At 39.1% G+C, this 14,458-nt stretch overlaps 1 protein-coding gene across 4 annotated transcripts in view; it reads right to left on the bottom strand.

Annotated features, from left to right (window-relative positions):
* The window catches only part of stxbp6 (syntaxin binding protein 6 (amisyn)), a 151,056-nt gene that overhangs the window by 97,140 nt on the left and 39,458 nt on the right, over positions 1-14,458 (bottom strand). For all 4 annotated transcript variants that reach the window (XM_085767251.1, XM_085767252.1, XM_085767249.1 and 1 more), the window contains exon 3: positions 109-239. In XM_085767251.1, the coding sequence (XP_085623377.1) occupies positions 109-239 (131 nt within the window). The remainder of the gene's footprint in view (positions 1-108; positions 240-14,458) is intronic.

Here is a 14,458-nt window from a genome sequence, read left to right as displayed (position 1 = left end):
ACAGTGAGAGGGACACATGAGCGTTAAGTGAGAGTGTAGTAAGGGAGAAGAAAGTCGTGTTATATAAACAAATATCGCTGAATAGAGGAAAAACTGAAAACATCATACTTTGTTGGGGTCAATGCCATTGACCTGTCGTAGCTGGTCAATTGTCCACTGTGACCTTTTTACAAAGGCAGACGATCCTTGAAACTGCTTCACCTTAGTGATGGATAAGTGGGAAGGTTTCTTATTCGTCACTGTGAAGATAAAAACAATATAAACAGACGAGGTAAGAATGCTGCACACACTTATAAACATGAACATTATAATTCCAGATTATAAGATTTCTGCATAACCTCTCATCCCACACAGTGAAAGTGTGGATTCTGACAAATGGACAGTTCTGGTCATGAGACAAGGGATATTTGAGTGAAGCAAAAGCCACAAGATTCTGTCTGTGGGCGGCAGAAACAAAGGGAACCATTAACAATGGATGTTTCACTTTTAGAGCCAATAGAAACAGAGACCATGATACAATTTCCTATGAGAAGACACGGCCCAACTATCAACAGACAAACCCTAATCTTATACATACAGTACAGTACAGTTTGCTGTGCAGTGAATTCCTATTGTGTTCCAGTTCACGAAGCAAAACTTTCCACGCAGCTGGTTTGAGAACATAAACAATTGGTTATATTGTTCCTGTCAAAGTACAAATTCCTGAGGTTTTTTTTATACAGCTCTAGACACCACTCATCTCTCTTCACGAAAGTGATGTATTTCTTCCACTGTACTGCTGACTAAATTTAAGCGGGTAACAAATAACAATACATTCAGGCGTGGATGTATTTCCTTTAACCAAGTCAAAAAGATAAATGGAAACAATGATAGCATCAAACAGTGGTAGTAAATTGTGTTTCTATTGAAGTACAGCATGGTGGGGGTTTTGTTTTATCAGTTGGTGGATAAACTATATTTTCAAAAGAGACATTTTTTCTCCTACAGGACTAGTAACATGCTTATCATGTAATGTTTATGAATAACTAAAAACTGTCTGTCTCTTCCTATATATACTAATGCCACCACAACAGATCATCGAGCCTCACAGCTGGGTGTGTGTGTGGTTGGACACTGAGACCTTTTGTCATTCTCAGAGGCAACATGCTCCTGTGTTGTTTTAACCCCAGTAGCAAACCTCTGTTTCCGCTCCTCAGAGTGAAAAGGAAAGCATTCAGGTCACTTTCACTGCTGTTGCTCTTTACTCTGCTTCTCATCTCTCCAAAAAGCACACCACTATCCTGCTGGCTGACATGTTTAATTTGTGAAAACTCTACAGTATCACATCCTTTTACGAGATATGATTTTGGAAAAAAATAGGTAGGGCTGAATGTTACATCAGGTGAGACACTCAGAAAGCAAATTCCCCTGGGAGGACGATTGTTTGGATATGTTTTGTGTATCAATTTAGACAGCTGCAGTTAATACTTGAGGTGCTGCATGGAGGTTGAAAGATAGAATAGACAGACAAAAGCAGACAGATAAAGGCTCTATTTTCTTCTTCTGTGAATTTATTTTTATTCAAACCCACAGTCCCAACTTTGACAAATAGATGAAGTGAGTGATCGGAGCTGTCTTGGGTCAGACAGTAGGCTAATAGAAGCTCTGAAAAACAGAAAATTCTCTAAAGAAGGATGACAGCTGGATGCAATGAGCCAGGATGTAGAAGGGTAGAAGTCTGGAAACTAAGCTCATCAAATTCACAGCAAGAATAATGTGTCTTCAAGCTACATCCATGGCAGATGATAGACCAGCAGCACAGAAGCACTACTTTCTCCAAAGAGACGGAGAAGAAATGGGCTTTTATTGCTCTTACTAGATAAGTGCAGGACTAGCAGCAGAGAGATAAAGGCCTGACACAAGAGCAGGAAGAATTCAACTAGAAACCATCTCTGTCTTATACAGTAAGTGAGCCTCATCTCTATTTCATCCTACATGACACATCAGAAACTGAGCTTATTGTTATTTTCATTGTCCGTGAATCTGAGAATAATTTTTCAACTGAAATTGCTTAGTCCATGAAGTATCATGAAACCTGAATGAAATCTCATTCCCAGAGTGTCTTGAAATCTCTTGTTGGGTCTGGCAAAGATGCCAAAACCCTAAGATATTGAATAACATTTAAGTAAAACGGAGGAAAAAACCTATCCTCAGATTTGAGAGGATATATCTGGTGAATGTTTGTCATTTTTTTGTGATTTAAGATCAGCCCTCCACACAAGCTGAATAGGCTGTACACAAGCAAAATGCAACATACTAAAAATACAATAACAGTACTGTAGTTGCATAACATGCAATACCAACCACTCGTGTCATGGCTCAGTGGTTGTAAATATTTGCCCCTATGGCATACTGTACAACATATCAGATGAAAGAAAAAATCCTGATTATGAATGAGAGCAACCCCTGAGCCTCACAGGCTTTGACTGATACGTCCCTGTATTAGCATATTCACTGTCATATCAGAAGCTCTGTGGTGAGCCTGCTTTCGAAACAATCACACTGACTCCAGGATTAGAATAACAGTTGCGTAACACTCAAGAAATGGAGAAATACATACTAAATGAGTCGCTGCTGAGATCGGGAGTAACACTTACAGCATATTGAATCACAATCTGGTAGCACTTTGTGGTTACTTATCTTTTTTATATATTAAACTATGACATTGCACCAGGACCTGACAACTGAAAATCATCGGGGAATATGTGAGAGACCTTTCGTCTCAAGGACAAGGAGCTAAATTGTCCACACATCATTGCTGAGATGTTAATCAAACTGCCAGACACCTTTGAGCTTCTAAAATCAATTTCATATTCAGCTGATGCCGCCCGTCTTGTCTGAGTCGCTCTGCTGCATATTAAACAATTACTGAAAGTTAGAAGAGCTTGTTTTATTCAAACAGCAATCAAGGATAAGTCTGGGAGTAAATGTAAATTCAAGCCCCACTCGGGGAGAAAAAAATAATTTGAGAAAGTCACACAAAAAAGGCCAGCAGATAGAAAATGATGACAAAAACATAAAGGGAGTCAGGGAGCAACAGAGTAGTTTATACCGTTGGGCATATTAGCATATTACATTATCTTATCAAAACTTGATATCCAGTGCCGCAGCAATCTTCATCATTAGATTGTCTCTTGTAACACTGACTACTATTAAACTAAACAACGCCCCATCCACCAGTCCTGCATGTATAACTGTAATATGAGTGACCACGACTCTGACGAGCTCCTCGAGTCGTGCCGAGATTGAGATTCACAGGCCAAAGTTCACTGAGCTTGAACTGTGTGTACCGAGTGAAGATATGAAGATGGATGAAGATGCATTTGCCCCTCGTGTACATGAACTGAAGTGAATTGAACATTAAACTAATGTCACACAATCTACAGACAAGGAAAGACCACGACCACTGAGAGGCTGCCAAGGCCATTGTTTCCATGTGGGCTGGCTGTCAGAGGAAGGCCACGCTGGGGTTCCTGTCCTGCTCCTTTCTCATGCTCTGATGGTGACATGCTCTCACTTCCTCCAGTGGATCAGTCCCTTGTTGTGCTTGGCTATGCACGAGCGCTGCAGCCTGAAGGGAAACTCGGACTGTACCATTCACATGCTGTGGACATCACAGAGGAAACGTTCTCAGGATCAGCTTTCCCTCATGGAAATATTATCATAGTTGTGGAGGTTAAGGGAGGAATATGAGCGCCAGGAGATTTCTTGCAAAAGCAGTAATGACATCAGTGATCATGTGGGAAGTGTGCAGGCTGTTGATTCTGAATGTATATATGCCGTAATAAAAATGTTGAATTAAACATTATGAAAACAAAGACCATCCAAAACAACCATGGAATGTACACAGAAATGTTTGAGCTTGCCAGTAATACCAAGAGAATATAAAGAAGGCCCTCCTGCATGGACATAACATTAATAACTTCATTTCCCTTATGTAATACAACTTAATCCTCATGTCAACACTGATGATTATCAAAAATCTCCTTTCACAAGCCTGAAATATGGAGAGTATCAACATTTTGGGCCACCTGAGCACAAATATGAAAATCCAGAACTACAGAATCGAGGGCTTAGAACCAAAAGGGCGTAAGTGACATTTGACAAACTTTACAGGAGAGGCAAAACAAAATTTTGACCAGACTTCAATCAACTGTATTCATTAACCCTATACCACAACATTGCAACCACAGACATGCTTATATGAATGAGTATTTATGTAATAAACTTATGACATATTAACACAATGAACATGTTCTTAAACATTTTAAAATCAAAAAAATATGTCAAAAACGTCACATACGCCTTTTTGGCACCAAACATTTCCAAGTCTTCTAGGACATATTGGGCGTATCTGCTGAACAATGCATTGAACTGATTGAATAATTAACACTTGAATAAGTAATTAATTGTCATGTACCTCATTCATTAATTATTTTAAAAGGGTCCTATGTTCCCCACTGCTGCTGGTCGATGGACTCTCCCTACTTATCTGGACTCTATCCATCTATCTGGCCTGTCTAGCCTCTACCTGGTCTTTTTACTGTACTAAACTTAACCAACTCCTGTCTTTATTGCCTAAACCCAACCAATGTGACAATTACACTTCTCACTCAAAGTCACAACTCAACCTCTCACTCAAAAATAGGCAAAAATCTGCAAAGTCACAACTCCACTGCAGGTATGGGACAAAAAATGGCATGTTGCCCTGGTCTTTTTGGGGAAAAGCGGGGAACATAGGACCCTTTTTCTATGAAAGGGTTCTATGTTGCCCAGTCACACACATAACAGGTACATAGGAGCTAGGGAACATAGGGATGACCCCAGTAAGGCTCTCAAGGCATGATTCTGTCTTACTGTCATCACTCTTGTGACGGCATACATTCAAAAACAACTCTGACTCATCTTTAACTTCTTTAATATAGGATTAATCAGTTTGTTTCATAATATTCATCAAAATCTTTTCTGCCTCAGACAGTTCCATGTCTGCAGTTTTCTCAGCCATTTTCAATGCTGTTTAAGGGCAACAACTACACTTACGCCCTTCTGGCTCTGAACCAACATGTGGGTCCAACATGTATTTAGATGTATTTTTCAGGGCCAGAAGGGCGTAAGTGCACTTACGCCCTTCTGGCTCCAAACATTACTCACATTTTTGAGTTAGGTCTTTATTGTTTTGTTGCTTTATTCAATACAGTTTGATCTCAGATGGGTAATTTTGGCATCATTGGATAGAGCTCATCAAGACCTTTCTTTTGATATATAGAACTCATTTTCGCCCAAAATGTCACTTACGCCCTTTTGGTTCTCACCCCTCGAAAAAGATCACATTGATATGGAAGATAATGTGTTACCGTACAAGCAGGGAGGGCTGTGTTGCCCTTGGAGTGACTGGTTGTTTCAAGATTCACTCACCAAGCAGATAAGTTGTTGTTTTTTTGTTTTTTTCAAAAAAGATACTTTTGCTGCTTCTAGAAACCTAAAATTCACTTACTCCTGTGGGCCAAAAGATATTTAGCAGCATAAATGATCAGACTGCAGATCTGTTCAAAATAGCAAATGTGCAAACTTGATTAAAATTTGTAATCGTGTGGCTGAACAGATAATTGCTTATATAACTACTTCTAATAGCAGTTTAAAGAAACCCTGTTAAGTCAAACAGAAAAATGGAAGCACATTTTTAATCATAATACTGCCATCTGTCCTCATTCAAAGAAGCATTTCACATCCTCCATCTCAACCAGGTGGGCTAGAGACCTCTTGACAAATCAGACCCCTTTAGTTAGGAGTCAATTGGCTCTTTGCTCTGACATTAAGTAGACAAGGTTACCATGGCAATCTCATTTGCATGGCACAAAGGACACCTGAGAAGCAGGGGCTGGCATCGACTCAGGTTCATTCAGGGACAGCAAGCAAGGACGGCTTACAATTGACAGCATTTCAAAGCCATTTGTATCATTAAGATTGTAGGAAATGTTAATGGATGAAGCACTTGGCCACAAGAACTGTTTTACTGTAGCTTGTTTGGCTTGGCTGAGAAACTTTTCCCCATTGTAAAACAGGAATGCTCTCAGGGGATACAAGTGTTTGAAGAAACTTAAGAGATGAGGCTTCATGAGTGGTGAATTTAGGAGAGTTCAGAGTTCATGTGATGAAAAAAGTTTGCACGGTGCTTTGATTTTAGAGAAAGAATTTGCTTCATAACTGCTTCAAGCCATTTCATGGAAAGTGTGAAGGCGTACACGATACACCTTATGACCCCATCTCTTGCAGTAACAACAACAAACTGAAATGATTGCAGAATTCAAGCTATCTAGGGACAAAGGACACGATCTTGCAAGGTAAATATCCAAATGGTTTGTCTTACAGGTTGAATTTTGCGACTTGTTATTAGAGCTGTCGTCTAGGGACACGTCTAACACTTTTCTCAGTCTGGACCTATGATTACAGGTCTATTTTAAAGCTGCTGCCTCTCTGCTTGAGTTGGAACACACTGTTATCTTCAGAAAGAAGCTGTCACTGGAATGAACCACAGCAGTGGCTAGACTGGCAACAACACCCGAGAACAAAGGCCTCTACAGTCTATTCATGGGTCTGAAGACACTGTGACTGCTATGTGCAATGCCTCCTCAGGCAGGATGGTGACCATGCAGTGGCAAGGCACCAATAGTAAAAGGGAGTACATGTACCATGGTGAATAATAGCTACAAAATGGACACAGACACCATTAGCTTCAGACAGCAACATTATCACAATGGAGCCATGTACAACTATTCATCTTTAAACAACTATTTATTCATTATTTAAGACAATAAAAAATTGTTGCAAAAATCTGAGTTGAGGCATTTACACACCAGGCATGTCCCATCAAAATCATTCATACCAGCGGTGACGCAAATATGCAACAGACGCAACAATTGTAAAGTTTCACTTTGCATCAGGTGGTTCACACACCTACTCGCTGATTATCCCTCACATATTCAACACCGGTTTGTTTACCAACTCTACTACATCCAACACAGCAACTCACTATCTGATCACTACCCTGACAGTCGAGCTGTTCGGTGATGCTTCGCCACACATTGTCCTTCATTTAATTCTTTGTACCGTTTGTGTCCCCTGTCAAACAAGACAAGGTGGTGAGAGACACAGGTTGCTGATATTGTCATGGTGTTGTGTACTGTATAGGGTTGTGGCATACCTCCTTTTCACGCTACATGATGCGTTTAGCTGCCAGACTTCACTCCAGAAAACCAGAGCATATTCACATGTGAATAACCCAAACAAAAAAATATGATGTGTAAGGTCCTTTAGTACAAAATTTGTTTGACTGAAAACAACTTGCACTGCATGACTTAGCCTACATAAAGTTTTAGTTTTAGTTTAGTTTTCAAGTTCACATACTGTATATTAGGGCTGACCTCCAAAAGTCGACTATTCGACGATTCGATTCGGAGGGGTCTGATTCGACTATGAACCTCGTAGTCGAATCTAACCAAGACCATACCATTCTGACTATATACAAATGTTTCTTATGCAATTTTGTCCTTCATGTGTATTTAAATTTTAATTTAAGAAGCAGTATTTATTTGTGACTAATAGCCGTTAAAAACAACAATAATGCACAACTGTTAACTGCGGTAATCCTCCGAAGTGTGAACTTGGGTTACTGCTAATGACTGCAACATAATGAGGACAGAAACTACTGTTGAAAAAGGACCATGATCCTCAAATTAAATGAAGCTGACTTTGCATGTTTGGATTTTAATTAACCTAACTATGACTGAAATGGCATCCACATAACTCTATGTTCAAGCCATATGTTCAAAATTACACAAATTTGTGTCTTTGAGGATCGTTTGAAAGTCAAGTAATTTCTTTCATTCAACCTCCTTTAAACTGCGAAAATTCAAAACCCCAAATGAGCTTTTTAAAACATAGCTGCCTTTTGCCTCCAGTCACATCTGTTATCCATCCAATTATAACACTCACCCAAGGACAACACATTAAAAGGATTCTGGAGGCTTGACAAATCATGTGCGTCAGCCATCCAAAACGAAAACTCTCATTTGTGGCACCAGAGCTTCTAAGTTCAGTTCAAATCAACACAACACAACACAACACAACACAACACAACACAACACAACACAACACACAAATGATTAAATTTAAAAACCTCTGAACTGAAACCATAATCACATTCCAGGCCCTTGAGTTTTAATAATCAGGTAGCCTATGGAGTGTACAAATATCGGCAATCATAACATTAATGTGATGGTCAAATTCAATTTATAAAGTGCCATATATGATATACATTATCAGCTAAAAGTAACTTCAATATGATCTAAACTTTCCAGTTTTCCTTGTCGATCTTCATCTGCATCTCCCACAGTGCGATCAGTTGAGCTAACCTTGGTTTGGCTTGGTTTTTTGACTTAAAACCTTCTCAGTAACACATTGGTTATAAAGTGATGAGATGCTCTGTTGACAGCTTATGATGATACAGTGCAAACACACTAACTGATCAGTGTGAGATTTTCCCTTGATAACAGAGGTGTCAAGTGCAGCTCGAGGAGTTTATTAGTGAGGTAACATGAAGTGTAAAGTTGTGGGAGAGTAAAAACATAATTCAGAACAGCCCTTTTTGAGAAGATGAGAATGAAAACTGGAAAGGGGAATGCAGTTAAGACGTGAGGAAAGTCATTAGAGCAGCAAAGAGTATTTGTCAAGCTAGTTCACTGATTGAAGGCTTTAGACCCCCAGCAAATCAAGTTTCAGACCTACAGTACATAAAGCACAGATTACATTCAGTCACTATGAAAGACGAGCAATGCATCTTAGATTCCTATGAAGAGAAACCAAGAAAAATCATCATCAAATACGGAAGGAAAAAAAACAATCATACTTTCTACAGAGGAAAGTCATTGTGTTTCTCCTTCTCATCTTGCCTCCTGCTCCCGTGCACAAACAGGGAGGAAACACAAGGTCTCTTGTGAGGCCCCTGTTCCACATTATGACCCCCTGTGTGCTCGTCAATCACCCAGTGCACCACGGACCACTTAATAACCCGGCTATTCAGGCGAGGCCTCAGCCCACACAGTAGACATTCCTCTGGAGCCAGAGCCCACGGATACGAGGAAATATTTAATTACACTGGGGCACCGACCTGAGGCTTCTCCCCCACTGTGATGCTATGGGATGTATTTAATATCCATCTGCCTGTCTAGGCTCCCCATTGGCCATGTAAAACCTGACCTGACTGTGATTCTGCATGACTCCACAAGGCTCCGAGGGGAAAATTACATATTTTTACGATGCAATTAAGCATTCATTGTGGATTGACTGGCATTTATGAAATAATAAGAAAGCATGAGAAAGATACATATAAATTATGTCAATGTTAAGATAATAGTTCACTTGTGTCAATGTGATGTTTTGGCTGAAACTTAACAAAATGTTGAACAGTTAAAAGGGTCTGAGGGCTGAAGGCACTGGGGCCACAATAAAGAGAGAGTGCAGGATGCAGACAAAAGCAACAGTATTGTTAAATTGTTAGATTTTGCAATACAATCTCACAGCTTAGTTTGGAAAGAGATAAAACACCACACACAAAACGTGTTGCATGTGCCAAAGCTCTGGTGCGCGTTATACATGACGACTTCATAACAACATAATCTGGATATCATCACGCAACAGCATTCGCCGGCATTTCAAACGATCAAAACAGGGCGCATTCCACAACACTTACTTCTTCAGGATGACCTAAACGGATGTGCCTGGAAGAGAAATCCTCAAACCAAACGCAACCTCTGTGTCAAACATGGGTCACATAGTATTTGATAGAAATTCTTAGTAATAAGCCTGGGACATTTCTACAGGGAGTACCTCAAATTCTCAGTCTTCCGTTTACACTGAATACAGCTGGCTGTAATTTTACTACAGTCCTCCATCATACATGGTGACTTTACAAGAGTATCAGTCTCATTTTCTTTACTGGGTGGTCAGGTTTGTGTTTATGTGATGTTAATGTTCTAGGAATTTAAATCTACTAGTCTTTTACTGCACTAATTCATCCATTAACCCTTATATTTTAAGTTGTTAGTTATTACTAAAACTTCTGGTGGAGTTGAATTGAATACCAGTGAGTCATTCTATTGTATTCTACCTTAAGCCCCGAAAAGTGAAATCAAATGCTGAATCAAAGCATTACATTTCAGGCTTGTTTCCAAATCTCATTTCCTAGCCCATCTGTTCCTTTTTTACACAGGGTTTAGTAAAGCAACGTCTGTAATAATGAATGGGAGAGACAGAGATTACACGCACAACTCTCTCCAAACACCAAGGAATACAAACTGCTCATGGAGTCTTAAGAAAACAGACAAGTTTCACTGTCACAGTTATAAATTCAGAGGAAGATATTTCTGGAAATGCAACAAAGAAGACATTTTCTGAAAAACAAAGAAAATGATTGCAAGTAGTAGTACTATGCTGCAGGGCAGCTTTGATACACTGTCTGCTTTTCATAAGATTAAGGCTAAAAAAAAATAGCATTGGCATTTTGTTTGTTGTTTCTGCTGTAGCTTTTGTGGAAGAGGAAAGCATATCTGATTCCATACTGAAAAGCACAATGACATCTTACAGTGTAGTGTATGTGCACATGTTTGTGTGTGTAAGGGATTGACTGAGGGTTACATTCACAATTCCTAGCACGTACTGTATCCAGACGGGATTAGAATCCAGCCTGAAATGCTTTTCCTGTATTGTAGAGTGAGGTCAATACTCCATGTGGAGTAAATGTAAGTTTCACACAGCAGAAAATCCATTACACATTTTTTCTGCTCTAGCGTGCTTAAAACCTAACCTCTGAATCATGGTTTGCGATTAAAGGCCATATGTGCTGGCAACATGAGCACAGCTTCTAGCAGTTGGTTGAATATCACTGCTACACCTGCCCAAATTTCACAAAGCAGCGGAGACTGCTTAATCTTTTGACTTATGCTAAGTTTTCGGGGCACATGATAGATGTGGCATGTCACCCATGAGGGATGGTTGGTAAGTAGCATCCATCAATCTTCCTCTCTAGTGACAGGCTGCATGAAGACTGCTCAACAAGATCCTCCTCAATAAATACAGGACAGCATCAAGGTCACGAAGATACTTAACTTAGGCATAAATGCAATTTAACGACACATGCTTTTGTAAAGAACAGAAGGCTCTATTAATGTGCTTTTCAAGGTACAAAGCTCAGGAAATAATACAAAAGCATTTTTAATTTCAGCATGGATTAGTTTTTCTGACTAGAAAATAAATATTCTATTCTGCCTCTACTGGATATTTTTCCCTTGAAGTCTCATATTTTGCAGGTCAAAATTATTGGCACCCCTGAATTTCAGATGTAAATTAACCATTTTTGTATAACCAGTATATCCTAATACAGTGTTTGAGGTTGCTGAACAAAAACCTCAATGCAGCAGTGGAATAACACTGAGTCACAATGTACCCCAGATACAATGTTTGCACCCTTCAGTAACATAAAGTGACAGTGACAGCCTCTCAGTGTTTGTTGTAGCCATCTAAAAACTTCTGGCACCTGTCTGTTGGTAGCTTTTCTTCCATTTCTTCGTTAAACCCTCTTTTCTGACATTGAGTAATGTATTTCACTTTAAAATGTCTTGGCAATCTTCTGAATTCATAATTCCTTTGATACATTCAAAGAAAGCCTCTAGTACAAGAAGCAGCAAAGCAGCCCCACAGCATGGTAGGGGCTCCACCATGTTTTATAGGTTCCTAGAGTGCTCTACTTTCGCATTATCTGTTCAAAGAACATAATCACAGAACACAGACTTGTGGCTGATCTGCATTTCTGTGATTTTTTTTTTCAGTGTGGCCTAGGCTGAAATCACAACTCCAGACTGCTCCAGGTCAGCCTACATCCTATTGTTTGCCACAATCTGCTCCAATCTTCAACTTCTCGTATTCAATTTTCTGCTTAGCACCACATCCTATAAACATCTTAACAGTTTTATTATTAAAACCTCTTGATGGCCTCTTGTATTACAAGATATTTAGCAAACACATCATATCCTTTTGAATATTTACTTTTTTTGATAATAACATTTTTGATGTTCTCAAACAGCTCTTATTTTTCACACGGTATAACCCTAACCCTGGTCAACACAAGTCATGTTAACACTGAAAATTAAGCACAGGTCAGACTTATTTGGGTTTTATGTTGTATGAAAACCTAATTTAGATTCATCAAAAAGGGCGACAGTAATCATGTGCAGAGTAAAATACAAAAGTAAAATCTGGATAACAGTGAACAACATCAAATGTTGTTCACTGTTATCCAGATTTTACTTTTATATTTTCAGTTTTGCTTGTTCAACAACCCTTTGACGAGGTTTGTAATGCAGATGACATAACCTGACCTGAGAAATGATGTAAGGGTGACAGATGTGTTTAACTGGACACATATGTTGTGTATTAAAATGGAAACTGAAGTTTAACTATGGATTAGTTCTTCTCACAATGATTTGTTAAGTAGTAAAGCCTATATAATAGTGGAAGGTTATCCAAAACATGAGGGTCACAGAATTTACTTGATTTATACTGGTATGAAGACTCTACGGCACCAGGAAGTGCACCTCATTTTGCCTTTACTCTCATTAAGATCCATTAGTCCTGTTGTAAGGAACATTTGGTCAAAGCAAGAGTAGGGGGATTAATAATTCAGTACATTACAAAGAGGTCATGGGAAAGAACAAAGATGGGATAATAAGACTGTATATGCATATACAACTGTATGCTGTTAACATATCTGTGCAGTGATATATTAAACAGAGATTCTGGGAGACACATGGCTTTGTAATATAATCTAAATTTATCTCAGAGCGTACAAATTACAGTCACAGTATATTTCTAAAGATTAAATGCAGTCTAGGACCTGGATCGTAGACACTTGGCACTATTAATATGACCAAATGTAACACTACAGAACTGGCAATATTTATCTGAATATTGATTAATGTATAATGTGCTCTTGTGTAATGTAGTGAGGTATGAAATGAGATGTGAAATAGAGTATGAACATTAGAGGTAAGCAGCATCACTGTGTGTGGTTGCTGCAAGTGCATCAAAGGGATAAAAGAATTAATCATACGGGAGGGAAATATTGGAAAAGTTCACCAGTGTCACTAATAACAAACCGGAGCCCCAGATCAATGCTCTTCTCAAGTATCCAATTAGGCCTGCTGGCTCACTCAGTGGATATTACATTGGTTTTCAGTCACTCCCCCTCATTAGGGACACCTGTGTGGCTGATTCAGCCAACTAATTAATCTTCAAGAACTTTTGCAGGGAAGGTAGAGTTAGATAAACAAGTGTCTTTAAGATTCAAGCTGAGCCTGCATCAGCAAGAATACATCAAAGTCCCTTGCACAAACACAAAGAATACTATGAAGGACAAAGGTACAGTACAACAACTACACACTGACAAATAGTACACATGAGTCTTTTTTTCAATTAAACACTCTGACAATTTGGAAAATAAACTTTGCTGCAATGACAGGTGGGCAAAGCTTAGCTCAAGGACTGGAAGCTACTGTAGATGGCTGGACCCAAACAACTTACAACAATAAATACAAAACCACCGTAGATTAATTCATATCTATTATTCATATCAGATTTTATTTTTGTTTTATACCTAAAACCAAAATCCATTTGCAGTTCCAAACAGTTTTGAATTTGTTGAGTGTCCTTGTCCTGGACCCATCTCTGTATGGCTTGTAAAAAAAAATTTAAATTGATATCAAACTTAAAATCTGACAGAGGATTTAAAGGATTGGGACAAGCATATTTCATATTTAAGCGAAAGTTGTCCTGTCCTGTCATGAGTCGATTTCTGATGAATCAGAGGGATTTGCAGTGTAATGATTGCACCAGATCATCAAGTGAGAAATATGGTCTCTAGAGCCCTGTCACAACAACACACATCCTCAAAAACAGTGTCATCCTAGGGCACAGATTGCAATTCTACCAGGATGGATCACAAAAATGCAGGAAAAGTTTCATTTGTTCCCTTAGTCAGTGGGTGTCCATCTGGTCTTTCCACCATGAATTATATTCCATGTACTGTAGCAGGAAAACAGCTGGGGGTGGTGGGGGTGATATTCAACCGTGATATCCGTCTTCCTTCCTTCTTTCTTTTAGCACAATATTCAGCACACATGGAAAAAGTGACCAGATCATTCTTTGGCCGTCAAATGAATTGCATCATTTCTATCTAAACTAAAAAATAAAATGCTGAAATAAAACCTCAGTTGCTCTGATCATCTTCAACTGAAGCAAACACAAAAAGTCTCACAGATAGACAGCATGTTCCTCAATGTGTATATGTGGGTGTGCCTGGCATCCCACT

Source organism: Trachurus japonicus, chromosome 22 (assembly GCF_045865225.1).
Source record: "Trachurus japonicus isolate A0001 chromosome 22, Traja_1.0".
NCBI lineage: Eukaryota > Metazoa > Chordata > Actinopteri > Carangiformes > Carangidae > Trachurus > Trachurus japonicus.
The sequence above is the reverse complement of the archived record's forward strand: the minus strand, read 5'-3'. Positions and strand labels throughout refer to the sequence as shown.